Here is a 27,868-nt window from a genome sequence, read left to right on the forward strand (position 1 = left end):
GCCACAGTGACTTAATAAGTATGTGTACTGAGGACCCACCGGGACTCCCTGGTGCCAACAGGATGGTTTCACTTGGGGAGCAGGGTGACACGTCTTCACCTGGTTGGCAAGGCTCTCTCAGGCCTGCCTGGCTCCCCGCGTAGGAGTCACATCTGGCCGTTTGTGCTCCAGCTTCTCCCTCTTGGCGGCCCCCATAGCTCTCACATCTGCCTTCAGCACCGTCTTTGCCCCATCTCCTTTTATCCAGACCCTCCAAAGCCCAGTCCAGACACTGTTTTCTTTGATTACCCCAGTCACTTGTCACTCTCCTTTCTGCCCCATAAATCATGTAGACTTAATGCATTGTCACTTGAGTTGTGGGGTGAGGAGTTGGGTGAGTCTATCCCACCTTCTGGATTATGAACTCTCGGGTCGATGGCAGGATTCCACTTACCCTCTTGATGTAGCTTTGTCTTCTTTCCAAAATGCCCGTCACGGTACCTCCATCCATTCATTCGCTCACTCATTCATTTAACAAACTTGTATTGAGCACCTGCTGTGTGCTGGCCACCAAAGTTGGCACTGTGAGTCAGTGGTTGATGATCAAGACTGACATGATGGAATATTCCTCATGAACATTACTGGCTAGGGAGTGGGGGGCGGGGGGAGGAAGCAGGGGAAGGAGAGTCAGGCCTCAAACAAGTCTGGACAAATCAAGACTGTCGGGAGAAGAGTCGGGGAAACCCAAGAAACACATTGCAGAGGAGTGTCAACCATTGGTGCCATAGGACTTCCCTCCTCTCTCGCACCAATGCTTTAGTTAATTTGCTTTCCAGGACTCTAGTTCTTAATCCTGGCTGCTCATTTGAATCAACTGGGGAGCCTCCATGTATTGGAACCTCCTGCCTCACCCAAGAGATAGTCTGATTTATTTGGTCTGGGTCATAGATAATAAAACCCATGGCCCAAGGGTGAGCAGGAGGACCCAAAGGGACCCCCCTCCCCCATCCTGCCCCTCTGTAGCCAGCCGGGTAAGTCAGCTCAGCCCCTTGCAGCTATGGGGGGGGGGGGGTTTGCTCGGTGCTGGGGCCACAGGTGTGAGCGCTCAGAGAAGAGGATTTATTCGTGTGGGCAGCCATGTGCCCTGTTTGGGGTTGAATTGTGTCCCTAAAAAATATGTTCAAATCCTAATCCCTGGAAGGTGACCTTATTTGGAAGTAGGATCTTTGCAGATGGTAATCTAGTTAAGATGAGGTCCTACGGGATTAAGGTGGGCTCTTATCCAATAAGGGTACTTGTCCTCATGAGAAGAGGACCGCATGAATACGGAGACACGCGGGGAGAATGTCTGTGAGGACGGAGGCAGAGAGTGAGGTGATGGAGGCCCAGGAAGGCCCAGCGTTGCTGGTGGCCACCGGAAACCGGGAAAGGGCAAGGCAGGATTCTTCCCCAGACATCTGGGAGGGGGCATCGCCCCGTCCCCACGTGGTTTCAGACTTCTCGCCTCCAGGACTGGGAGAGAGTCCGTTCCTGTTGCTCTCAGCCCCTCTGTCCATGGTATTTGGTTGTGGCCTCCCTAGGACATGAACACAGACCCCAAGGGTCTTGCCCACATGAAGGGCGAGGCCAGGACCTCCCCCCCCCCGCCGACCTGGGCAGTAGCAGGAGCCCAGAGGCAAACCCGCGGCTATGACTTGACTGAGTTTGTAACAAAGCAGCGGCCTGCACAGGAGACGTCAGCAAGGGAAGAGGGCCTCACAGGGCGGAATGCAGGTTGGCAGCTGGGGTCTCACTCTCTAACCCTTAATCAGGCCCACGGCAACAGCTGCGGCTCCGACAGGCTGCGTTAGCAAGTCAGTGGCGTGGCCCGGCTTCTGCGGGGGGCTGTGGCTCAGATCCTCCTTTGCATCCCAGGGCTGTGTGGCTTTGAGCAAGGCACTTTCTCTTTTGGGGACCTCAGTTTCCCCATCTGTAACCTAGGGATAATGATACAGGGCACTGAGGGCTGTCGTCAGGAAGAAGTCAAGTCGTGTGGGTGTGGTGCCTTGCTGTCACAGGCCAGTGTGGGACAGCACGTCGGTTCAGTGGTCTCGAGAGAGCAGGCTGAGTGCTGGAGGCCCAAAGTCATCGGGACGAAGCAGGGGAGGCCTCCCTGATTGGGGGGGGTGGGGGGGGTAAGCACCGGATGCCAGGCCAAGGATCTGGGCTTTGATTTCCTGCTGCCACTGTTATTTCTGTGACCTTAGTAAAGTGAAGTATCTTTACGTATTGGTTGATAAAATCTTCTTTGTAAGGTTGTGGGAGGCCTAAGGGAAGTGAAACTAAGTCAGGCACGTAGCCCCCTAGTGCCTCGCTCTCAGTAATGCTGGTTGGAGGCCCATGTGATGAGAGCAGGGGCTCAGCCTCGTGCCTCGGGCTTGGGGCTGCTGGTGGCCCAGGGCGCAGTGCACAGCTGGCCCGGCCGCTGCACGTGGGATGGGAAGCCAGCGGGCTCCAGGGACCTTCCAGGAGAGGCAGCTTGGAATTTCTGTCTGGCGTGTGTTCCAAGAGTTGCCTCACGCTGGCTCCCAGAAACCCATTTTCCCAATTGGTGGCTCCCGTGTCTAGAACCTGCTCCTGCAAGACAGCTCCCAGTGTGTGAGAGAGGCTCATGGGCACTGTCACCACGTGAGGGGCAGAGCCTGGCAGAGGGCAGCCGGGGCGGGGGGGGTGTTCCTCTGCCATGGGCTCTGTGCCCTGTCCCACCTGCACCTGTCTGGTTCCCGCCTGGAAGCCCTGGGCCCACCATCCACTCAGCTTTTCGTGAAAATGGTTGATAATTATTTTTTTAAGACTTTATTTATTCGAGAGAGAGAGAGCATGAGTGGGGAGAGGGGCAGAGGGAGAGGGAGAAGCAGACTCCCCGCCGAGCAGGGAGCCCGAAGTGGGGCTCGATCCCAGGACCCTGGGATCATGACCTGAGCCGAAGGCAGATGCTTAACTGACTGAGCCACCCAGGCGCCCCCTGTTGATAATTATTTATGGCAAATAAGAAGGCTCTCTTGCCAGAATGAATGTTTTCGAATTCAGAAGTTTTTGTCCTGTCTGGTTTTAAATCTAATCAGATTCTTCTAATCCAGGGGAGAAATCAGACTTTTTCCAACCAGGTTAATCTTTTATAAGTCTGTTGTTCCTTACAGGCTCTTTGTTTTCTTCCTAAAGTTGTATTTAAATATTCTGCTCTGGTTCCGTGAGTTGAACGGGGCTGTCTTAGTTTCCCTAGGACTGCTGTGACAAATTACCACCAACAAGGTGGCTGAAAGCAACAGAAGCTTATTCCCTCACGGTTCTGGAGGCCAGAAGCCCCAAATCAAGGTGTCGGCAGGGCTGTGCTCCCTCTGATGACTCCAGGGGAGAATCCGTCCTTGCTTCTTCCAGCTTCTGGTGGTGCTTGGTGTCCCTTGGCTCTGACAGCATTAGCTCTAGTCCCTGTCTCCACACGACCTCCTTCCCTGTGTTTCTGTATCTCCGAGCTCCTTCTCTTTTCTCTTAGAAGGATACCAGTCATTGGATTTAGAGCCCACCCTAAATCCAGGACAATGTCATCGCAAGATCTTTAATTACATCTGCAAAGACCCAATTCCAAATAAGGTCACATTCACAGGAACCAGGGCTTAGGATTTGGACACATCTTCTTGGGGGCCACTATGCAACCCACTACACAGGGTAATCATAACATTTATGGAATAATGCTTTGTGTCTGGTGGTTTTCATGTGTTCTTTCATTGAATCTTCACACCAGCCCTGCAAAGGAGGTATGATTTCTTCCCACTTCTGTAGGTGGGAAAACTACAGTTCAGAGAGCTTATCAAACTCATTGAGTTCACCCAGCTGGTTAGTACAGTCACTGAATGCTAACCCAACTCTTTCTACCACCCTGGGATGGTAGAGGAGGACAATTTTTTGACATAAGACAGATTAATAGGAGAAAAATCTAATTTCATATGTACAGAAGCTCATAGAAATACGAGGCTGAAAGAAGTGACCAAAGCAGGCAGCTTTCCTACCTTTTAGATAAAGAAACAATTACTTGTGAGGATTTGACAAAACAAAAGGGACTGGACTTGGGGTAGCAAATTAATCAAGAAGTAACAAAGTTTGTTTATCCCGCCTTCTCAGCCTTGAATTCCCTATCTCTTGCGATAAGGATGCTTTCTACCCTCCTGGTATAGGGAGGGTACCTTTGCATGGGAGATTTAGTTCCTGCTTTTGGGGGGACAGAGGAGGGTCAGAGTGTCCTTCTTGCATCTGCTCTTTCTTAAGTAACTTTAACTCAAAATAATCAATATGCCAAAGTGGCATATTTTGAGGTAGCCTCGTCTGCTCTCCTTCCCTTCATCCTAAGGGGGAAAAAAGCTGTTGTAATAAAAGAAACGGGTTTTTCTGCCATCCACCCACACGTGGAGAAGCACAGAATACTGGGACATGAAGAATACCAGGAATTTTGTGTTGGTGTTCATCCAAAAGGTGCAGAAAAGCTAGCATCCCTCTAGCAAGAGGACTTACAATGAGGCCTGTTGCTGTATATTCGAAGAGGGCCATTTTATTTGGTGGTACCCATGTTACCCATTTTATTTCGTGGTTGAATCTAAGCGTCCAAGACAAAGAAGTTGTTCCATAAATATTTGGTGAAGAAATGAACGCTGGAAGAAATTCAGGCATGAGAAGCATAATGACAGAGTTGGTTTGAGGCAACACCTCACCATAGGATGTGACCTCTTAGTTGCCAGATGGAGGTCAAAGTGGTTCCATCACTTTGCGGACGCTTTGTGCCAGGACTGTCCTAGTCTCTGTGTTCAGATGTCCCATGTCAGAGGGGAGTGCTTTTCTTAAGTGAATGCTGTCCTTAGGCGTTCAGTTGAACGTTTGGCAGAATTCCTCGAGGGTAGGCATCTATATTAAACATCAGGTATCAGGAGTTTGAGAATAATCTCGATCATCTCATTGATCTTTCTGGACTGGGATCAGTTGAGACCTCACAGTAATGCTACAGAATTCTACACCTTCCCAGACAGAAACGTGCTTACCATCTTCAGTCTGGATTCATTTCCTGACACTCGGTCCTATGATTTCACAGGAACAGAATATATGTAAATGGAAGAAATTATTGTACTGACGTAGAAATTTTGCTTGGAGAAGAAAATGCAGATCCAGAGTCCTGAGAACTTTTGAGCGTGAACACACAAGAGACCGTCTAGATCTGTGGAGTTCTGAACTATGTTTATTGGAGTAAATTTGGGTTAGAAAAGTACCGAGGAGGTTTTAGGTTTCAGGATAATAGTGATAAATGTTTAATTCCCAAGCACAACATTTTTCTTGCCTTTTTCTAAATGTCTTTCAAATTGAGCAGGACATCTCCTTGGTTTGCAAAAGCTCTGTGTACTAGTCCTCGTTCTCCAGAGAAGTAAAACGAGTAGGATATATGTCTCCATCTGTCCGTCCGTCCATCCATCCATCCATCCATCCACTTATTTGAGAGATTTGTTATAAGGAATTGGCTCATGTGATTATGGAGACCCGTGGCCATCAGGTTGACACCTAAAACTAACCATCACACTCTGTCTCTGTGGCATTTGCTCATTCCTAGCTCAGTAAGGTGGCAGTATCCTATATATGACCCTTTTTGGTGTCCTTGGCAAAGGTATACTCCGTTGAAATGGGAGTGTAAGGGCTAAGGAAGAAATCCAAAAAGGGACTGGTGAGATGAGTTGTTTTCTTAGTTTCTCAGTTTCAGTTGGCCACCTTTGTCCCTTGCCCTGAGCATGGTAGTACCTTCCCCCCCACCTCCAATGAATGAAAGAAAGGATGGATAAGATATCTTATTACAGTGCAGGGAAGGGCTATTTGGGTTTCTTTGACCAGGTCTACACTAAGCCAGCAGATCACTTGTGTGAAACTTTCTTTCTCTTTCTTTCTTTCTAAAGATTTATTTATTTATTTGAGAGAAAGAGTGCACAAGCAGGAGGGGCAGAGGGAGAGAGAATCTCAAGCAGATTCTGCGCTGAATGCGGAGCCCAGAGTGGGGCTCGATCCCACAACCCCGAGATCAAGACCTGAGCCCAAACCAAGAGTCAGAAGCTCAACTGACTGCCACCCAGGCACCCCTAAAACTTATTTCTAATAGTCAGAAGAAGGCTTTGATTAAAACATCATTTGCCAGCGCAACCCCTTCCTTTATCTTTCCCTTAACAGGTGTAACTCTCCCCAAGAACCCCATCTGAGTAGACCCACTGTGCAGGGGACCAGGAAAGTGGATTCGTATCCAGATGACTCGTGACTGCCCTTCATGGTGCTGGCCCACGGATGTTCACTTGGCCCCCTCTCTGCCACCTTTAATTTCCTCGCTGTGATGAGCTGTGTAAGGCATGTTTACGCACAGGGCTCACAAAATACATTTGAGTGGTGGATTATTTTCTATTAGCTAACTCTTTTCAAAGGCGTTTAGTCTTTTTAAATCCAAAAGTCATTTAAAACCAGTAATAAAGCTGATAACATTTTGCAACGTGGCCACCGATTCTTAATTGCATTAGCAAAATAATTACCATGTGGGATTTACTGGTAAACTTGTCAAGTGTTTGAACAACTCCGTGTCACACACCAGAGGCTTGAACATAGTGGTCTCGGTACCTGTTGTAAGTTAAATGCATTTCCTGAGTCTTCTGTTCTTCTCTTTTACTGTGTTACTGTTCTCATAGGATATGATTTGGTCACTAATGACTTGTATTGATAATAATCAGGTGGAAGTGGGCTAGCAGAGTTTTCTGTATTCATATATAAATCTAAGCAAACAATACCCCCTTAGCTATGCTTTCTCTGCTAGGGTCTGTTTTTAAGTGACTGGATTTTTTTCTGTTTTTAAGTTTTTGCTCAAAAACTTCTGGACATGAAAGAAGAAATTGTGAGGGAGGCCAGCCAAGGTATTGGGGGAAGGATCAGAGTGACTTGAATTCAGATCTGAACTTACTAGTTGAGTGACTTGGGGCAAATTATTTAACCTCCCTGAGTCTGTTTCTTCATCTAGGAGATGATTATATCTACCCTATAGGCTTATTATAAGAGCTCAGTGTGATAAACTTGGTCAGTTTTTTGGCTGACTTTATTCTTAATAAAAGCAGTTTCCCTCTTTTGGTTTGTATTCTTTCTCTTTTACTGGTTTATTATTAATAGCATTTTGTGTTCTCTATTTAACTGTAATTCTATCTTCATAGTTTAAGTTTCAGTAGAAAATGACCCATCATAACATCTATTAATCCTTGTGGCTGAATTTAGAGTTCATTGTATTTTTGCTTTACTTTATGCCAAATGACATTTGGAACAATGGTAAGGCAAAACGCCTTTATTTCCAGGTTTTTCTAATTAAGCTTCATGTCTAAGTAAGCAACTCCTGAACCAAGTTTGGGATCCAGAGCTGGGATTGTTCTGGAGATTCTGAATGGGGTCCCAATGACCAGTTTTGAATGGAAAGGGCGGAGATTTTCAGAAGCGTGGGCTGGAAGAAGGGGATACTTCACCAGCCCCCCCCCCCTTTCCTGTCTTCATTAGTCAAACCTGTGAGCTCCTGCTCCAGGGGATGCCCAAAATGCACCCCAGGATGAGATGCTTGTGCTCAAGAAGTCTGGTTTGAGGTTTGAGACAGGTGGAATTTTAGCCTTTAAGGGACTTGGAAAAATTAGTAAGTAATCTGTTGTCCAAAGAAACAACGTAGTGCAAATAGCCTCCTCACTATGAGGAAATGGAAAAATCAGCACAGTTGGAAGGAGAGGAGCCAACTGAGAAAAGGCTGATTCGGAGATGTCACGGGCTATAAGAAGCATCCTCAATTTGGTAACACTACAGTTGAGGCAAGGAAATCGAAGAAATGCTTCTGCGTTACATGCGAACAGTTGCGAGATGCAATCTTATTTTATGATTTCAAGGAATACGTTCAAATGAGAAATAGGGATTTGCCTGCTTGCCTTCCCCACTGCATTGCCTAGCATGGCCCTAGCAGAGTTAAGTGCTCAATACATCTTTGAAAAGAGGTTTGATGTACAGCTGGCCCCTAGAAAATACTTCTGAACAGTTGTTATGGGTAGACAGAGACAGGGTGGTGGTGGGACAGGGCAGGGCACATTGGTGGGCTGAAGTGATGACCAGGACTGGGGGCTCTGAAAGCCTGGTTTGAAGGTCAAGGGGAGAGTGTGTGGCGTGTGTGGTTGTTGCATTAGAGAAGTTGGTTTTGCCAGAGAAAAAGTGGCTAAGGACCGTTCCAGAGCATTTGGGGCTGGGGCCCCAGTGTTGGAGAAGTTGGTATAGGGAAGGGAGGTGGGACAGGGAGGAAGGGAGCTGAGGGGGTCCTTTTGAGATGGGCTCAGGAGAGGAAGGGAGATTTGTATAAACAGCCAAATGCAAACTTCAGATGTTCTCAAAAACTGAAATGCACTGGACGAGTCGGAAATCGTACATCAGCAATTTCTTTTGACAAATTTTGGCTGAGATGTTAAGTGAAAACAATGATCTGACTCAAAACTCTGTGATACCTTTACATTGTTTATATAACAGAGCTTCAGGGGTTTCATTTAGAATATTTCTACGATGAAGAACTGGCCCTTGTCCCTGGCAACAAAGTTCGGCCTGCACCGAATAACCAAGTCGGCTTCATCGCCGTCACGGCTGTTTTCCTGAGGAGAGAACGTCTCTCTTCCCGCCCTCTCACCTTGCTGGAGGACGGCTAGCACATGGAGAAGGTTCTACCTTTCCCAAGCCCTTCGCCGCCACTCCCTGGAACTCTCCTTAAAGACCTTGATGGGGCGCCTGGGTGGCTCAGTCAGTTAAGCGGCTGCCTTCGGCTCAGGTCATGATCCCAGGGTCCTGGGATCGAGTCCCACATCAGGCTCCCTGCTCAGCAGGGAGTCTGCTTCTCCCTCTGACCCTCCCCCCTCTCATGCTCTCTCTCTGTCTCATTCTTTCTCTTTCAAATAAATAAATAAATAATCTTAAAAAAAAGAAAAGAAAAAAAAAGAAAGACCTTTATTCCTTCCTCTGCTCTTCAGGATGCAGAACGGCTTCAATGTAGTAGGTTTGGAAAGCCGTGGGCAGATAGAGGAAATTGGGCTTTCCACAAATGAATTGTGTGACTTTGGCCAAGTCTCTTTTCTCTCTCTCTGAACACTGTTTTGTTTGCATCAGGAAGAGGAGTTTCTTCATGATTTTATAAGCTCCGAGTCTCTGATAGACGTTTCAGACCAGTGCTGTCCAATAGAAAGAGAAAGCAAAATACATAGGTAGTCTTAAGCTACATTTTTAAAAAATTTTAACAAAAACACAGGTGAAATTAATTTTCAGAATATTTTTTTAACTCCATACATCCAAAATACCATCATGTCAACATATGATTGATATTTAAAGAAGACACACTCTTGAGATACTTGACATTCTTTTTGGTTGGAGGGGGGGAAGTGGCACTGGATTACTGCTAGCACATCTCTCAATTCAGACGAACCACGTGTCACATGCTCGGTAGCTACATGTGGCTAGTGGTCGAAGAATTGGGTGGTACCATTCTAGACCGAAAGTCAGTGAGGCCCCCTCGGAAGCACAGTTAATTTGGTTAACAGACCCATCTGCCCCCAGCAGCTTTGCCCACAGACCTTGCAGCTTTGCACTAATTCATTAAAAGCCTGATGTGGGTTTGCCACCATCCATGAAGTCTCTCTTAAAAATTGGGCAATTAAAAGTCAATTTTGCGGCCACAGAAGGAAAAAGATCCTGGGAATCCCAAGAAAGGTCCACAGGAAACTGAGAGACCTCTCCTCAATTCCCAAGTCCCCAAACTTGGAAAACCAGAAATTTCTCTGTGAGGTTGGCACACATGAATTTGGAGGCGTCTAAAATGATGTGAGACCGTTTCTAAATCTATCAAGCCCGCTTGGTAGGAGTATTTGTGCATTTTGCCGTAGAACTATTAATTAATGTGTTTTGTTCCTGAGTGTTTCTCCAGGCCTTGCTGGGGCATGTGTGCCATGTTTCTTTTCTGGAATCTGAAATATACTGAGTTTCAAAACTCTCTGGCTTTGCAGGTTTCAGATAAGAGATCATGAATGAGCCTGTAGTAGTGTTTTTCAAACTTTTTTATTGTGACCTTGGTAAGAAATGTCTCTTACATTGTATCCTAGGACACACATACTCACACACCTAAACCAAAGGTTGTATGAAAGATTTCACTCCTTTACTAAATGCAGTGCATTTTGGTATTTTCTACTACATTGTTGTTGTTTTTGTTTGTTTGTTTGTTTTAGCTCTAGGTCTTGACTCACTGAGTTCGCAGCAAAGCCTGCAAACGTGTCATGCCCACAGTTTGAGGGCACTGTGGGCCCTGTACTGTGGACCATGGCTACTAGCACAAGGACATAAGCACCAGTCAGAAAAGAGATGGGGGGATGGGCTCCTGGCAGGGAGGCAGCACACCCCCATCCCACTATCCATCCCCGCACCTACTGCTGTCCACTGTGGTTTACCTGGACCATCACAGCCATGCCCTCAGTGTTGGTTGGCCATTGTCAGCAGTTTTTCTGGTGGTTTGGGCGCCATGTGGGTCATCTGAGAAAATCACCTGGCGCTGTGATTGGCTCTGTGCTTGGACCTTTCAAAGGGAGCCATTTTATGGCTTTGGGAAACTGAGGTATGCCTTATAAAGGGGGTGGTTTACATGGAGCCACTGTTTGTTCAGACTTCATTTCCATATTAACAAGGACTATTTGGTCAGCAGTGACTAAAAACCAGCCTATGTGAAAAGGGGAATTTATTGGTTCATGTAGCTGGCAAGTACAAAATTAGCTTCAGGCATGGCTGGATCTAGGGACTCTAGCAATGTGCGTGGGGCTCTGTATCTTTCTCTGATTATCAGCTTTGTTTCCCTCTGGCTTCCTCCTCAGACTGGAAAGGGGATGGGTCTAGTCCCGCTCCAAGTACACATCCTCATGGTTTGTAATCCAAAGAAGAGAAAGACCTCTTGCTCCCGAAGCTCATCGAGCAAATCCTAAGGGAAATTCTGGCCTTGCTTAAACCCATCACAGTGGCCTGAAGGATGGCCAGTCCTCAGCTACCTCCCCATCTCCTGTGGCAAAGGGGGGGGTCAGCCAGATCTGAACCATATGGAATAGGTCCTCCCATTACCAAAAGAAGGGAGAAGGAACGCTGAGTAGACCAAAATAATTTTCATTCCTTATTGATGCCTAACCCCTGCAAGGGACTGATTCCAAGTCGAGGGGCTTCACATAAAGGGATTGTGTACAGCTCTCTCTGTGAGACCGTTCTTGTCCATTGGAGATGTTCTGTTCCGCAGAAGCAGGTGGTTTTAGCTAGACAGCCTTTCAGATCTGTTGGCTTTGTTAAAATTGCTCCTTGGTGTGGGACTTTGCTTTTCCATTCTTCCTAATGTTAAGGACTATTTTAGGCAGTCTCTCGCGCGCGCGCACGCTCTCATAGCTTAATCAGACTACACCCATTTTATCAGCTGTTTGATCCTCTGGGTCTGGCCCCTGGCACCGGGGAGTCAGGCGGGGACGGTGGGAGATGTATTCTCTCCCAGCTGTGTTGCTCCTGGACCCGGGGGTTGCATCCTCCACCCGCGAGGCTCCCATAGGGCTGCGCTGGAGGGCTCTGCGGCCTGAAGTCTGTCAGGTGAAGTGATGGACATCAGACCAAGTGATGGTCTTCGTTCAGCCCTTTCCATGTCCCCAGATGTCATGCCCTACTCTTCTCCCCACCGGGCCTTGGGAGTGCCCCCTTGGGTTTCCACGCGTGTCTTATTCCGAAGGCTGTAACAGGTTTCTCTTCACTGCCCTCTGCCTGCCGGTCCTCTGCCCTCACCCTGGGCCTTGGTGACATTTGATCTCAGGCTTCTCGACGTCTTGGTTGGTTTGTTTTCTCTGGGCCTTTCCCCACACTTTGTTTTCATTTGAATGTTCTTGCATTTCACTTTCTGGACAGTCTGTTTTAATAAGCAAATCTTTACCAATGTCAAGTAGATTCACATTAATCGAATAAACTCTAGGCTAGGGGCCAGAAGGACCTGTTGATTCTGAGCTCTGATATTTACAGTGTGCGATCTCCCCCCAGTGAAATGGGGATGGTGATGCCTGCCTCGCAGAATGAACTGAAATTGGATCTGCAGGCTGGCTGGCCCAGATGCCAGCATCAAAACGTGTGCTGGGTAGCCTACTCTCCCTTTGCCGGCAAAGGAGACCCCCCCACCCCCCTTCAGTCTTCCTTGATGAAACAATGGGATGTCTTGGCTACACATAACTGAGCGGTACAGGGGAAGGCGAGTTTGAGTCTGGGCTGAAATGTTGGCCTCAGAATCTCCAGGCCCTGTTTTCCCTCTCAGGCAGACTAGGCAGACTGTTCCTAGAGGTGGCCAGTGGGGCCTGGGGCTGATGGAACAGATCGGGGCGCCTGAAGGAGGAGCCCGGCACTGCCTAGGCAGAGTCCCAAGGCTGATGTCCATTGGCTCATCCCTGGTCGTGAGACCTCCCAAAGGCTGGGGGAATGCAATGCTGTGATTGGCTGGGTCCAAGGTCATGTGGCTGCCCGTGGAGGAGGGGCGGGGGTTCTAGTCTCACCCAAACCGCAAACACGGTTGGGTAAGAGTTTCCCGAAGGAACATTGGGTACAAATAACAGCAGGTGGATGCCGGGGAAGAGGAGGAAAGCGGCAGATAGGCTCTGCCCACGCTCATGGTTTACCCCGCTCATGGTTCGGCGTTGTGCTCTTTGCCCAAAGGAACATTGCCTGGTTGTCTGTGGGGGCAGGCCGCTGGAGGGGGGTGGGGGGTGGGCAGGGGCTGGAGAATAGGCAGGGGGCGGAAAAGAGGCAGAAGGACCCCATAGCCAGCTCACATGTCACAGCCTGCCACTGACTCTTCTCCCTCTGTTTCTGGGATCAAGTTTAACTTGTTGAGCCCTGGGCTCAGGAGCTCTAGGAAGCTCTGAAAACCTTCACTTGTTCACTTTCAGCATTGTGTGTTTGTAGGAAGGTCGTTCCCCGGGGGGGCTTAACCCACGTCAGTAGCCCCTGCTGACCTTCTGTGAGGACATGGTTTCGTAGTCCCGCAAAATCCGACAGCGATGTTTCCAATCACCTTTTTGAAGCCGCCCTACTAAAATTACAACGTATGTGGTATGTGTCAATGGGGTGGTGGTGGGGGGATATGTTTATGGTGGCTTTCTATATCCATCTTATAGGAAGAATTTAGGTTTTATTTAGCAGCTAACATTTAACTTAGTATCCACGCTTGATGGGATTATGTGTATGGTCTTTACACAAATCCTAGTAAGTAGGTACTGTTGTTAACCCCATTTTACAAATGAGACAACTGAGGCCCAGAGAAGTTAATTAAGTTCCCCAAGGCCACACAGGCAATATATGGAGAAGCCAAGAGTGAACCAATATTTGGAGCTAAGACTTGGGCACTTTGACTCTGGAACCCAGTACAGGCAGGAAGGACCTGAAGGACACTGCTGCATCTGGACCAGGAACCCCGGGGGTCATGAGGGCAGGGGTGAGACACTCCATTTTCCAGAAGCCCCCAAAGTCCCGGAAGCTTGGGAGCGAGGAGACCATCGCTCCCCGGCCCAGCTCCCTTGGAGCTCAAGGCAGGGCTCCTTGCCTGAGTGGGCCGGTGGGCCCTCAGTCAGGCTGGGAGGCGGCCTCCTGACAGCTGAGTCCAAGGTCGGGCTGGTGGTGATTTTAGGTTGCTGGGGCTGACTTTACCTCCTGGGAGGCAGAGGCCTGAACAGGACGCAGCCTCCTCCAGCACGTCGCTCCGCGGGTGTTTGGTTACTTTTGCCAGATGCCGGAAAGAAACAGGAAATTGGGATGGAGGGTGATTTTTTTTTTTCTTCTTCCTGTACACATTTAGTTTGCGTCCTTTTTCTCCACTACAAATAGCACGTGAAGCGAAAGCGTAGCAGCTGCAGCCACAGCATCTTCTGTCTGTGTAATAACTCACTCTTCTGCTTTGAGGACTAGGGGAGGCTCTGAAGGAAGAATGAAAACTTCCCCATAACCTCTCCGCTGACCGATGACCACTCTTACTTTCCAGCTTCTCTTTCTGTCAGACAGTACTTCCCAACCTTCCAGCGTGACCTCGAGTGACCCCGGACAGCCTCTTGTTCAGAGACTGCGGTGGCTGGCGCCCGCTGTGGAACCTGCCCCACAGAGAGCCACCCAGCTGAACCTTTGCGCCCCACCCACACGGCTGCCCTCCGCCGAGCCTGAATGAAGCCACTCTTCTGGCAGATCACATTTAAGGAGTGTCCTAACGGGGCTCGGGAACAAAGACTCTCCCCCCCACCACCCCAGGCCCCAAAGCTGCTTTGTCTGGCCTGGCCCCTGGTGGCTGCTAGAACCTGGCAGGTCTTGCCCCTGCCCTCCTGTGCCTCCTGACCTACAGGGGTGCTCTGGGCTTCCTGGCCTCAAGGGGCACAGCTGCCTCCATGTCCTTCCTTCCTGCACCCCTGAGAGAGTTTTCCCACACAGGGTCACCCGGGAGGGAGATGCCTTATGTGCTCCCAGCCCATCACCTGCCAGGGGCTGCCTCTGGTGGTCATTCCAGAGATGTCATCTGGCCCAGGTGGGGGTCCACAGTTACGGCCGGGGACTGGTGAGCTCTTGGCCCAGACCTACCGGACAAATGAGCCCAGACCCTTTTATTTTCTTTTACGTTATTTTTTAAAGACATTTATTTGAGCATGTGCATGCAAGCGCGAGCCAGGGGCACAACAGAGGGCGAGAGAGAGAATCTCAAGCAGACTCTTCGCTGAGCGAGGAGCCCCTCTTGGGGCTCGAGCTCACGACCCTGAGATCATGACCCCAGCCAAAATCAAGAGTCAGTTGCCTAATGACTGAGCCACCCGGGCGCCCCACCCCAGACCCTTTTATAGGCAACAACTCAGGAGGAGCTTTCATTAGGCTGCGCGTGTGTGGGTCTGGAAGCCCTGTGCTCAGCAGATGTTTGCCAAGCCCTGACTTTGAGTGAAGCGCTGTTTAGGCACAGTGGGGGAACCAGATCAGGCAGCCCTTACCTACACAGGGCTTTCATTTTCATTGGAGACCCAGGACTCGCATTCAGGGGACGAACAGCGAACGATGAAGGTGGGAGAATGGCCAGTAGGCCCCTGTGCTGCTGGGCTGGCTGGACAGGTGGTGCTTCTGGGCAGCTTGAGGCAGAGTGGAGGTGGCCCTTGGCAGGCCGCGGGCCTCTCTGACCCGCTCTGCTCAGTTTGATGTCTTCGGCTGTTACCGTGCGAATTTCCGAAGGGCCCTAACAAAGCAGCTCCGCTTGCAGCTGGCTCCATAGCTGGGGTTGGAATTCTGCTCTTGGGGAGGTTTGTTCCATTTGAGAGGTCACCAGTGAGCAAGCAAGTCGTGTTGTTTTTCCAGCAGTGCAAGCTGCAGCAAAGCATCTGTCCCATCTCTTCAGCCCGCACCACTCATCTGGGAATGCAGAGGGCGGCCCCTTCGTGGGGAAAGTGTTTTAAGTGATGAGACTCCAAGATAGGTGAGAAAAAGCAGATCTTGCAGAAATGATGACAAGCTGACCTTGAAGGTCAGGTCCTGCAAGGGGTGGCGCATGCACAATGCTAGTAAATGAAGCAAAACCCTCTCCTCGTCATTTCTTGAACATGGAGATTTAAAAAAAAAAAAACAAACAAACCTCCTGGAGTATTTCTTATACTGGAGAAAGTTTTGTGCGTTTCTGGCTCAGTCTCCTGGGCTCCAAGGAGGCAGCAATGACAGCCTGCCAGAGGGGTCTAGCCTCTGAGTCTTTTGGGTGCTGATCATCCGTGATAAGAACTTCCACTGTTTAAGTAAGCAGGACAAAGAACTGAGTTCCACAATGTGTAAACATATAGACATGTTGGTCCTTGCCTTCCACATTCTTACTGTCCAGAAGGGAAAAGACTTTTGGGGCAAAAAGGAATTTTCAGGTGTATCTGACTGCGTAACAGGCATCACCCTAGAAAGTTCTATGTGTAAAATCAGAATTGAGTCCTGTAAAGGACTGTGGAGGTTTGCTTTTTAAGGAATCTTATAAATGTATAAAGTGGGGCGCCTGGGTGGCTCAGTCGTTTAAGCATCCAACTCTTGGTTTCGGCTCAGATGATGATCTCAGGGTCGTGAGATGGAGCCCAGCATTGGGCTCCATGCTCAGCACAGAGTCTGCTTGAGATTCTTTCTCTCCCTCTGCCCCACCACACGCTCGTGTGCACGCGCTTGCGCTCTCGCTCTCTCTCTAAAAATAAATAAATATATCTTTTAAAAAAATGTATAAAGGAAAGAGGCTTTTTATGAAGCAATAATTACACCTTTATTTATCTCCGTGGTTCATAAACTTGGCTGCACATTAGAATCTCCTGGGAAGCTTGAAAAGCTCCTGGAGCCCAGACCACACCCAGAGCAATTCCAGCAGGATCTCTGGGGGGTGGACGCAGGCATCAGGAATTTCTTTTTTTTTTTTTTTTTTTAACTTCCCAGGTGATTCCATTGTGTAGCCATTGTGAAGAAAATCACTGCTTTTCCATTTGTAGCCATGCCCCTGAGTGGGCATTAAGTGTATTAAGTGTACTGAACGCAGGCATACTCTTCCAAGTCAGCAGGAAGGTGCTTTCCAGAGCATGACAAACCGGGGTCAGGACACAGGACCCTGCTGTGCTTGCAGAAGCACCTGGCAGAGGAGATACGTGGGTCCATGGAGACATTTGGGCTTCCTACATCCATACAATGGAATACTGCACAGCAATCAAAAAGAGCAAACTTCTCATCCATGCAACAACATAGATAAATCTCACGTGCTTTATGTTAAGGAAAAGGACTGGACCACAAAGGCTATGCAGGTTGCCAGGGGAGGAGAAGGAATGAAATATTGCTAGAAGCCACAGGGTGAATGAACCTTGAAATTGTTAATGCACCGTGAAAGAAGCCCTTCCACAGAAGGACACATATTCCGTGACTCCATCTATGTGAAATGTCTAGAATTGGCAAATCCATAAGGATACCACTGTCAGCATACTTACTGCCACTAATTTGAACACTTCAAAGTCATTAAAATGGTAAAGTTTATGTCATGCGTCTGTTGCCACTGTAAAAAAACAAAGAAGAAAAGCCACTTATTAACATGCCAGGCACTCAGCAGGTGCTTGGCAAAGCCCGGCTTGGCACGTAGCACTTATGAAGAAAGGGGACTTCGGCCTGATGTGTCCCTTCTTAGGTGGAACAAAGGGGCATGTTTTCCAAAAGCTCATTCTTGAGAACTTGAGGATTCGTCTGTGATCGGGAGGAAGGGACTCGGCATTTTCTGCCCTCGGTTGCAACTACGTGGTGCTGGTGCTCGTCACAGAAACTTCTCCCACGTTCTTCACTGTGGTTGGCCCCCAGCAGTTGGGTTCACACGGATAATATGCCCAGTGACTCCATCTTGGGAACTGTTGGGGCAAGGAGCGGGATGCATGTCTTCATACTTAAAGAAGAGGTCTGTTTAGTTTCATGTTTGGAAGGAAAATCATGCTCAATCACGGGTCTTCAGCAAATGCAGCTGAATAAATAAAAATTGCGCATAAAACAGCAGGGGAACCATGAAGAACAGCTTTTTCGGCATGTTGGGAAGACATTTATGGTTGGGAACCTAGTGACCAAAAAGCAAGACTGCCTCAAGATGAGAAAAACTGGGGGAGGAGGTCATCTGGAGGCAGAGCTTGGCCATGGCCGAGGGCGATGAATCGAGCAGTTGAACTGCCCAGCTCTGCGTGGGCCTTAGAAGCCCCGAACAAGAATCTTATTGATGATTTGTCAGACCCTGAGCAGACAACTCTGAACTTTAACAGAGCCAGGATGGAAATCCTGCACAAGGGCCTACAGTTTCCAGAATGAACAACACACTTATTTTTCCCTCCCTCTGCTGGAGGACGAGAGAGAGACCAAAATGAGAAGGGGGGAGGTGTTGGGGGGGGAGGGAAATGGGACGGGTGCCTTCCAGAGGCTCAATGAAATGGCCACATTCCTCCGAGCTCTGAGGGCCGAAAAATGTCACCAGGGTTGGCACAAATGAGGGCCCTGCTTTTGTTGATTGTTATTTCCGAGAGTCTGGAGCTGTGGCCTGTATGACCACAGGAGAATCCCTGGTCTCTGCTGCGCTTAGCACCTTGTCAGAGCCCCAGACATTTCTGCAAAGGCTGACCCTCGACCGGGAAGCGCTCCTGCCCAGCTGGGAATACAGACCAGGCTCACATGGAGATGCCCGTGAACTGGCTTTGGCAGGGAGAAATGTCAGGAGGCAGAAGCTGATTGCTGCTGGTCGTGGGCTGCTCTGGATGCAGAGCTAGAGAGGGACAGAAAGGACATCCCAGCTTTGTGACTTGGGGTCCTGGTCCTGTGTTTCTTCAACTCTGGTGCTTACCCTTCACCTAGCACAGGTGTTTTAAGAGGAAGAATGGGGGGTGTCTCTGCTTTCTTGATGCTCCCCACTACCACCACCCGTCTGCCTGGCCTGTCGGTTCCCACAGGGCCACAGGCCTGTGTCTGATGGCATTCTGCAGTTCTCCGTCACCCAGGGCATCTTAAGTCCCTGCATCTCATGGAATTATCCCCTTGCCTCTGCATACTACTCATCTAGAGCCCCCCACTGTTGCTTTGCCAAGCATGGTGGAACAGGAGACAGAGGTCATGATCCAGATAAACCTCCCTGACTTCTTGGGAATGGCTCCAGCCGAGGGACTTGGGCATACTTGGATTTGAGCCCCAGGGCCACTACTAACTGCGGATATGGGCCTCAAGAGCCCGTTCCCATGCCGTGTGCTTGCAGGGTGGTTGGGAGAATTGGGAGTGGTGGGATGCAGCATCCTGCGTGGTCCCTGGATGCCATGATTAGGTCACACCCTTGTCATTCTCATCTGCACTAATAATGGTCCCTTGCCCGCCCTTGCCTCCCCTCCTGGTCCCCTGGTCCGCTTCCATTGTCCTCCCTACTGTTGGCAGAGTTATTCGATCTCCAGGCTGTTCAAGAACCTTGTGCATGGCCCTCCCACGGCATTGCCTAGAGGTCCTGCGGGTTAAAGCATGGACTCAGCAAAGCAAATCAAGCCTTTATGGTCTGCCTGCCTGATCTAATGTCACAGTTCTGGCCTTGGAGCCCACCATCCGCCCCGCCATGTGCCATCTGCCATCTGCCTGCCCCCCATGCCCCGTGTGCCTCGATGTACAGAGAGACCTGTGGTTTCTCGAATACCCCGTGTGCTTTCAGTTCTTGAGTTGTCTGAACATCTCTTTCCCTTTTCCTAAAATGCCTCTGCCTCTTCCCAGGAAACTCCTATTCATCCTCAGTGGCCAGCTTATAAATTCCTCTTGCAGATAAGCCCCGAGTTTGTCCCGTGGCACCTTCCTGATCCTTGGACACATTCCTGAATCACTTCTCTGCTCACCCTGCGTATTCACTGGGCCCCCGTCCCCAGACATGGAGCTCCTGGAGAGGCTGGGGGACCCTATCTGGGTCAACTTTGTCTCCCCAGAAGTAGGCACGACACTCTTTACCCTTTGGCCCAGTACATATTTGCTTGTTTGAAAATAAACTAAAGCTGTTTTCCAGGAATCAGGCAGCTTTGGGGAATAGCTGAGGATGTGAAACTGAAGAGACACTGGAGTTTTCGTGCTTTTTTCTTTTTTGTAAGCGGAAGTAGCAGTAACAGCCTGGAAGGGTTCAGAAGGTCAGGAAAAGCACAGCTTGAGATCCTAGCTGCTTTGCAAGGCCCATTCACTTTTCCACATCCCCTGTAGCCGAGTTCAAGGCTCGGTGTCATTTCCTCAGATTTATCCTTTGTTTTCCCTGCTTCGACTTCTTTAAACTCACTGCTTTTTAGCCTGTCGAGTTCCTGCAGCCAACAGGAAAGTCATGAATAGCTGTTCAAAAAAATACTCAAAACCAAACAAAAACAACCTAAGGCCTTACCCTACTGCACCTCTTCCCAGAAGCCTTCCAGGCCTAGGATTCTTGTCTGATCTCCTCTCACTCTTTTTGGTGTGAATTTTTGGTGGTTTGCCTTGGTCTGTAAATCTCTTCCCTTGGGCTGGTCTTGTTCTGCCTCTGAGCTTGCACAAGGCAAGAACCACCCTGTCCTGATCTCCATTTTCATTTCCTGGTTGGTTGAGGCCGAGGGCCCAGCTAAGTGCTGGGCACATCCTGGGGTCCCATGGTCTTGATTGGTGGGCTTTGAGAGCTCTTGCTGGTGCCCTTTCAAATCCCACTCCATTAAGAGTCTGGTTTTAAGTAGACCAGGCAAAAGCCATTGGCTTCTTGGAAACCCGCTCTTCCCAATACTGAGAACAGGGCAAGAGACTCTGCTGTTGGCCCAGGGCCCTTTCCCAGGCAGAACTGCCCAAACGTGGCTTCCTTCTTGCGTCATCTTGGCTCTCACTCACCCATCTATCCATCTCATCACTGGCAGAGACGAGGGCCACCTTCCAACCCGCCTCCAGGCCTGGGAGCCAAGCCACCACTGACCGCATGCAGCCTCTGAGCTGCTCGCTGCATTTTACCTTCACTTGGCTTTTGACAAGCCACAGAGGAGTGGACACCTAGACCTCCGTGGAGCTTGCTTCGTTCTTCGTCCTTTACCAGGACCCTGAGAGGGAGAGTGGAGGGTTCTCTGCTGCTTCTCCGGCTTTGGCAAACTGGAGTTTCCTTCAGGGGTACCCCTGCCAGGAAGAGAGCGCTCTCATGACGCGAGGCATGTGGGTGAGCTGGCTGACCCCCGTGTTCGATCGGATAGTCACATGGGCTGGCACTGCCCTCCTCTGAAGCAAGCAAATCCTCACCCCCTTCCCTTCCTCCAGCTCTCTCACAAGCGATGGCAACATTCATTCCAGGGAGTTTGATTTTGTAGCAATGGGGTTCAAAGGCTACTACCAAAATGAGGTCCAAGGAGGTGTTTGAACAGAAAGAGGCCGCTGGGCTCTCCCTTAGAACCAGGAGAGCATGAGGGCTTCTTTTTCTAATGAAGGGGGTAGGGGGATAATCTGGGGCTCTTGTTCAATTCTAGGGAGCTGGCTTTTGGGGGATGTTGGAAGAATGCCCTACATGGATGGAGACATCCAGTGAGACATCCACCCCAACGGGGGTTGCCAGGAGCTCAGTCTTAAGAGTCAGACAGCAGGCGAGCTCTCCACCATGAGCCACGTGGGACCTTCTGGGCCTTCTCTGGGCCCTCAGACCCCTGTCTACAAAATGGGCATAACCATGCTTACTTAGCTCTTCAACTTGTGAACTAGCAGGTGCCTAATGAAGTCATTCATTTATTCATTCATTCCATAAACATTCATTCAACACAGCGTAGGTGCCAAAGGTGTAGGACACATGTGGTCTTCTCATTGAGCTAATAGATTTTGTCATTTGTGTTTATAACTTTGTGAAATGGGCAGGGCCTACATGGCCTTCTCCACTTCCCAGGTGAGGAAACGAGCTTGGAGAGATTGTGTGACTGCTCAGCGTTCCCACAGCAGGTGGTATGGGACAAGTCAGGGCTTCTTGCCTCTGCTGTCTTCGGGAGCAGGGCCCTCAGGTGTGGCTCTGGCACTGCATCTAGACCCACAGTTCTCAGTGTTGGCTGCACACTGGAATCACCCGAGGAGGCTTAAGAACTACTGATTCCTGGGGCGCCTGGGTGGCGCAGTCGGTTAAGCATCCGACTCTTAGTTTCCGCTCAGGTCCTGATCTCAGGGTGGTGAGATCGAGCCCCACATCAGGCTCCGCACTCTGTGTGGAGTCTACTTGGGATTCTCTCTCCCTTTACCCCTATTCTGTCTGTCTGTCTCTCTCAAATAAATAAATCTTTAAAAAAAAAAAAAACTACTGACTGACTCCTGGGTTCTACTCCCAGAGATTCTGATATCATCAATCTAGGGCGTGACTTGGGTATCAGGATTTTTTTTAAAGCTCTCCAGGTGACCCCATGCAGCCAGGGTTGGAAAGCACAGTACAGAACCTCAAGGAGCTGGCTGCCATTCCTGAGCATGTTCTGGAGAGCCAGGTGGGCAGCAGAGCCAAGATGATGACCCCATCAGCAAATGCAGCATCCTATTCTTAGTAGAGATTAGATCACAAATAGCAACAACAGGGGCGCCTGGGTGGCTCAGTCGGTTAAGTGTCTGCCTTTGGCTCAGGTCATGATCCCAGGGTCCTAGGATCGAGCCCTGCGTCGGACTCCCTGCTCAGTGGGGAGTCGGCTTCTCTCTCTCCCCCCTTCTTGTGCTCCGTCTCTCACTCTCCCTCTCTCAAATAAATAAATAAAATCTTTTTTTTTTTTTTAAGATTTTATTTATTTGACAGAGAGAGAGACACAGTGAGAGAGGGAACAGAAGCAGGGGGAGTGGGAGAGGGAGAAGCAGGCTTCCTGCTGCGCAGGGAGCCCGATGTGGGGCTCGATCGCAGAATTCTGGGATCATAACCTGAGTCAAAGGCAGACGCCCAACGACTGAGCCACCCAGGCGCCCCAATAAATAAAATCTTTAAAAAACCCCAAAAAACAAAACAAGCCCAAACAGCAACAACAGCAGTGGTGAATGCCCTGCACCTACCCTGCTGTCCTCTGCACTAGCATCTCTGCAAGGTGGTTCCAGTGAGAAACTGACAAGCACTTCTACAATGGTGGAGCCAATTTGATACCTTGAATCCATGGGACCAGAGCCCTTAGCCAGCTTGGGAGTGATGCTGGACTCGGTTTCAGTTGAGGTGGCTTATTTACTGAAGAAACTCAGGAAGGTTTTATTTTTCTGTTTGCCCAGCCGTGGCTTCTGATGGGTCGTCCATATTTCTGCAGGGGCAACATAATCACTGTTGAATCACCTTGGAGTGACTCTGTTTCCTTGTCCTTGGGGAAAGGATGAACGATTGGGTCAACCACAGTATTTCTTTTGATGGTTATAGGTTTGATCTGTGTTCAGGTCCTCCAGACCCTGAGCTGTCCTGATTGACTTTTGGTCAAGGAAGCAATCCTGTCTCCAGACTCTCATGGCTTGATGGGCTCGACTGGGCTGTCTGGCCACTGTCACTCTAGCAAATGGTAGACCTGCAGGTTCAGCCAAGGTTATCCATCTCAAAACCAAGGGCCTGTTTTCCTCTCCCCGGGAATCCCACCTTTTGGCTGGGCCCCCAGGTGCTTCCAGGCCTTCCCCCGCTCCCTCCCCCTCAGGATCACAGGGCCCATGGTGAGGTGATGCAGGATCTGGAGGTGTATCTGAGCTGGCCCTTTGGAGGGAAGGCAGCGACTATAAAGGGTTCTTCTCTTTTCTGTCTCTAGCCCTGGAGCAGCTGTTGACAGAGCTGGATGACTTCCTCAAAATTCTCGACCAGGAGAACCTGAGCAGCACAGCTGTGGTGAAGAAGAGCAGCCTGGCTGAGCTCCTCCGGCTTTACACCAAAAGCAGCAGTAAGTGTGGCCCGGGGGCCTCAGAGAGGTCCGCATGGGAACAGAAAGATAGTCACGCTCGGGCTGCCACAACAAAGTCCCCCCGACGGGGTGGCTTAAAGAATAGAAATTTGTTTTCTCAGTGTTCTGGAGGCCAGAAATCTGAGATCAAGGCTTTGGGCAGGGTGGCTTCCTTCAGGGGCCTCCCTCTCTGGCTATAGATGGCTGCCTTCTGTCTGGGTCTTCACACCATCTTCCCTCTGTGTGCGTGTCCAAGTCTCCTCTTCGTACAAGAATACCGGTCATGTTGGATCGGGGCCCACCCTGGTGGCCTCCTTTAATGTTGATTACCTCTTTAATGACCCTTTCTCCTACCAGAGTCACATTCTGAGGTATCCAGGGCGAGGACTTCGTAGATGAATTTGGGCGGTGGGGGAGGAGAACGCAGCTCATCCCATCACGATAGTGCAGGAGTGATGTGACCTGGATGCGAGCCCCAGACATCTCTGAACACTCAGCACGGCAGCCCTGAGTGTGGTTTTAAAGTGTTTTCTAAGCACTTTTCCTTACTCGTTCAAAGGAGAGAAGGGCTAGTAAACAGTTCGAATAAGAGCCAGCGCTTAATTGAGCATTTCCTACCTGCATGCGTATTAACTTGTTTCATCTTCAAGTCACCCCTCTGAGGTTGGTGCTGTTGTTACAGATGAGGTCTGGAGAGTTGAAATCACTTGCCCCGTGGCCCAAAGGAAAACATAGTTTTAAAGCTTGTAGTTCACAGAACTCTTGAGTGCATAGGGTTTTCTTTTTCCTATCCTTATTGAGGGAGATTTTATATACACTCAGGTACGTAGATCTTAAGCATTCAATTCAGTGAGTTTTGACAGTAGTATACACCTGTGTACCTACCACCCAAAACAAGACAGAGAACGTTTTTATCATTCCAGAAAGTTCTTTCTTGCCCCTTCCCAGCAAATTCCTCCCCACCCCCACCCTCACCCCAAGGTAACCATTGTTCTGATTTCTCCCACCATGCATGCGTGGTGTTCACGGGTTTGGGCTGTGACGAGTAATAAGGCTGCTTTGAACGTCCTTGCACAAGCCTTCTTGCAGGCATATGGTTCCATTTCCAGTACACTCAGATTTTCTTTTTTAAAAAAAGCCTTCTTGTGAAGTCCTGACAGTTTAGTTGAGTCTATTTTTATGTCGGATGTCTGAGAAGTGGAAGTGATATTTTGGGACAGTGAGAGACCATAGGAGGGCATCCGATCCCTCTGCCTGGCGGCAGGAGCAGCTGAAATGCATCCCGAGGAGGGAAGTCGGTCATCTGCAGCCCTTGCCGCCGGGAAATTCTCCCTCACGTCCAACCTGGACCCACTGTGCTACGTTTCAGGGTCGCTTTTCCGTTTCTTTGTTCCCTTCGAAACTAGTTTTTTTTCTCTGAGTGAGACAGAAGTCCTAACGCTGAGGCATGTGCTGGCTGCCTGGCAGCCTTGTCTTCTGCGGGATGAGCTGGCTCTCTTAGCCTTCCGTGAGAGGCGTTTTCCTGGAGCCCATTTGGGGCCTTTGCCGTTCTCCCGGCCACCCTGGGGTTCCCAGGCTCCTCCCGGCTCCGTGGCTGGTCAGCAGCGCATCAGAGGTGGGAAGGCTAGGTGGGAAATGCACATGACCAAGCGGGTGAATCAGAGATGAGTCACCCCGAGGCAGGATCTATGAGTCCAACTCTTTAAGAAGCACACTCCCCGACTGACCGTTTGGATGTGCTCCGACTTGGGATTTTTAATGCTCGACAGCACCTCCATTGGGAACTGGAAGACCCATGGGATGGGCTCCGACCCCTGGTTCTTGGTTCTGATCACTCTCTCCGGGCCCCCTGGGTGGGGTCCCTCTTTGGGTTCATGTGCTGGGTAGCTTCCTGTAGGATGAGCTTTGTTTCACCCCAGATCTTTGCATGTTCTGTGCTGATAAAGTCAGGCCCTCCCCCCACCCTCGGTGTCCGCGGCTTGCAGGAGGCGCCCCAACGTGAATTGCCCACAGTGCACCACTCAGACCACTGGAAGTGCGTGCACAGCCTTACCGCGACCCGTGGCTGCCCCTCCTGTTCTCAAGGCTGGTGTCCATTCTGGTCCTCTCCGTGCTCCCTTCGCCAGCACAGTGCTTAAAGCAGCAGCTGACAGCTTTTGTGCACATCCTCTGTCCTGGCACGGGGCCTAACGTAGGAGGCGGATGATGCCACCTAGTTCCCATCCCAAGTCAGCAAGAGAGATGTTGTCCTCATCTTCTCAACAAGAGCGTGGAGAATTTGGAGAGTCGCTTCTTCAAGGCACACGGCTGTGATTGGCAAAGCCAGGGCTCGGGCATGGGCAGGCGGCCCTCACCGCTCTACCCCCCTCATCACCCCGCGTTCCAGATTCACCTGCACCAGCAGAAATTGCGCTACCCAGGACAGAATCCAAAGCCCCCCTGAAATCAAAGCATTTGTCTTCCTTCTCAGTCTCCCAGGCCCATCTTCCTGTCTATGTTCCAGAAAATTAGCTCAGCTTGATGGGACTTGTAGGTGGAGGCAGGCTGATCATTTTGAGATAGTCTGTGGTCTACATTGGCTGAGCTGTTTACTCCCACACATTTTGGGCAGAGTATGAGAGAGAGCGTGTGTGTATGTGTGTTTACCCTTTTCAAATTGTCCATTTGGGTTTTCTGATCTTTTATTGTATGAGCGCAACGAGGATTTTCTCTTCTCTTTGCCTTTCATCTGGATGGTGAGGTCAAGGCAGGGTTTGAGGTTTGTTTCTCAGGAGCCTGTTATTTGTTCCCTGTTTTCACCTGAGAGGGCCATGGGTCTCCCAGGGCCCTGCTCAGAGACTCTGGGAAAGTGTCGGCCGGGGGGAGGGGTGCCCCTCGGATGGGAAAGGCTGCTGATGTTCTGTCTATCCGACTGTAGCAAAGAGGTCCCTGTCCCTCCTCCCTACTGCCATCCAGACCACGCCCTGCACACAGGGGTCATTCCCCAGGAGCCACATGCTTACTCAGAGCACACTGAGCTCTCCTTCTAACCATACCTGTGCTGTTACTCTCCACATGCTTGTGTTAACCATCCCATGGGCCTCTGTTTCCCCCACCAATGTTGGGCTGATAAAGGTAGAGACGGTGTCTTCTATTACGTTCAGTGCTGTATCCCCAGCACCTCGCATGGTGCCGGGTGCTCCGTGCACGTCTGAAAATGAATGAGAGAATGATAGAAAATTCTCCAACCCAAGGCTCCTGCCTCCCAGGCACGGGACAGCTCAGCAGCCTCCCATTATAGGGCCAAGTTCACTGGGCATTTCCCAGGACTGCAGACGGTTCTGGGAGCCTCTTACTTACCAACCTAGATGGTCCTGAAGTAGCACCCTGAGAATCAAAGCCTGACCAACCACGGCCTGCAGCAGAGTGCCCAAGGCGGGAATCGCAGCCTTGGGAAGTGGCTGGTGGTGCTCATTTTCTCTGCAGTTTACAAGCTGCCATCTTGGGAGGAAGCACCTGCCCAGAATCTAACAGTTAAAACAACGACAATAATGTCTTGTCTTTTTCTTTTTCCTTTTTACAGGAGCGTGGGCTTAGTCAACAGTAAGAAAAAAATAAATGAACATAAGATGAACATTGTGCTATTTACATTCCTTCAGTCCCTATTTTGATCTTTATTGGCATCATCTGAATATTTTCATGTAGTCGTGGTTTGCCTCTGTATTCTGCTTTACGTTATTTTTACATTTAGAATTGCTGCCTGTGCACATTTCCATGTGCTGACAGTTCCCCTACTTTTTCTTTTTTTGCTATTCTGAAACATGATTCAACTGTAAGTCTTAGATTTCTCTGAAAAAGTGGACATAGAGCTACTTTGTTATTTTTCACAGTTCGGTAGTATCCACGGATGGGTAAACAGTGATTAGTGGCATTAGGTTTTGTAATTAAAAAAAACAAAAACCTTATACGGGGCACCTGGATAGCTCAGCTGATTGGGCATCTCCCTTCAGCTCAGGTCATGATCTCCGGGTCCTGGGATCGAGCCCCACGTCCGGCTCCCTGCTCCGCGGGGAGTCTGTTTCTCCCTCTCCCTCTGCCCCATCCCCTCACTCATGCTCTCTGTCCTTCTCTCTCAAATAAATAAAATCTTAAAAAAAAAACAAAAAAACCTCACACAACCTTACAATAAACATCCTCAAAATTTTATTTACAAAATTTTATCTTTATCCTTAGGACAAATTTCTGGCAGTGGAAATGATGGGTTAAAGACGATGAACACTTGAAAAAAAAAAATATGAACACTTAAATTATCCTCCAAAATCTCTTCCAAGTTTATCTTTAGGACAAATTTCTGGCAGTGGAAATGCTGGGTTAAAGACGATGAACACTTGGAAAAAAGAAAAAAAGAATATGAA

The 27,868-nt window shown here is 49.5% G+C and overlaps 1 protein-coding gene across 5 annotated transcripts in view; it reads left to right on the forward strand.

Annotated features, from left to right (window-relative positions):
• Window positions 1–27,868, forward strand: part of AFAP1L2 (actin filament associated protein 1 like 2) — a 94,698-nt gene that overhangs the window by 33,932 nt on the left and 32,898 nt on the right. For all 5 annotated transcript variants that reach the window (XM_081823468.1, XM_081823470.1, XM_081823466.1 and 2 more), the window contains exon 2: window positions 23,346–23,474. In XM_081823468.1, coding sequence (XP_081679594.1) covers window positions 23,346–23,474 — 129 coding nt within the window. The remainder of the gene's footprint in view (window positions 1–23,345; window positions 23,475–27,868) is intronic.

The sequence above is a fragment of the Leptonychotes weddellii genome, chromosome 6 (genome assembly GCF_054177405.1).
Source record: "Leptonychotes weddellii isolate Sample4059 chromosome 6, ASM5417740v2, whole genome shotgun sequence".
Classification (NCBI taxonomy): domain Eukaryota; kingdom Metazoa; phylum Chordata; class Mammalia; order Carnivora; family Phocidae; genus Leptonychotes; species Leptonychotes weddellii.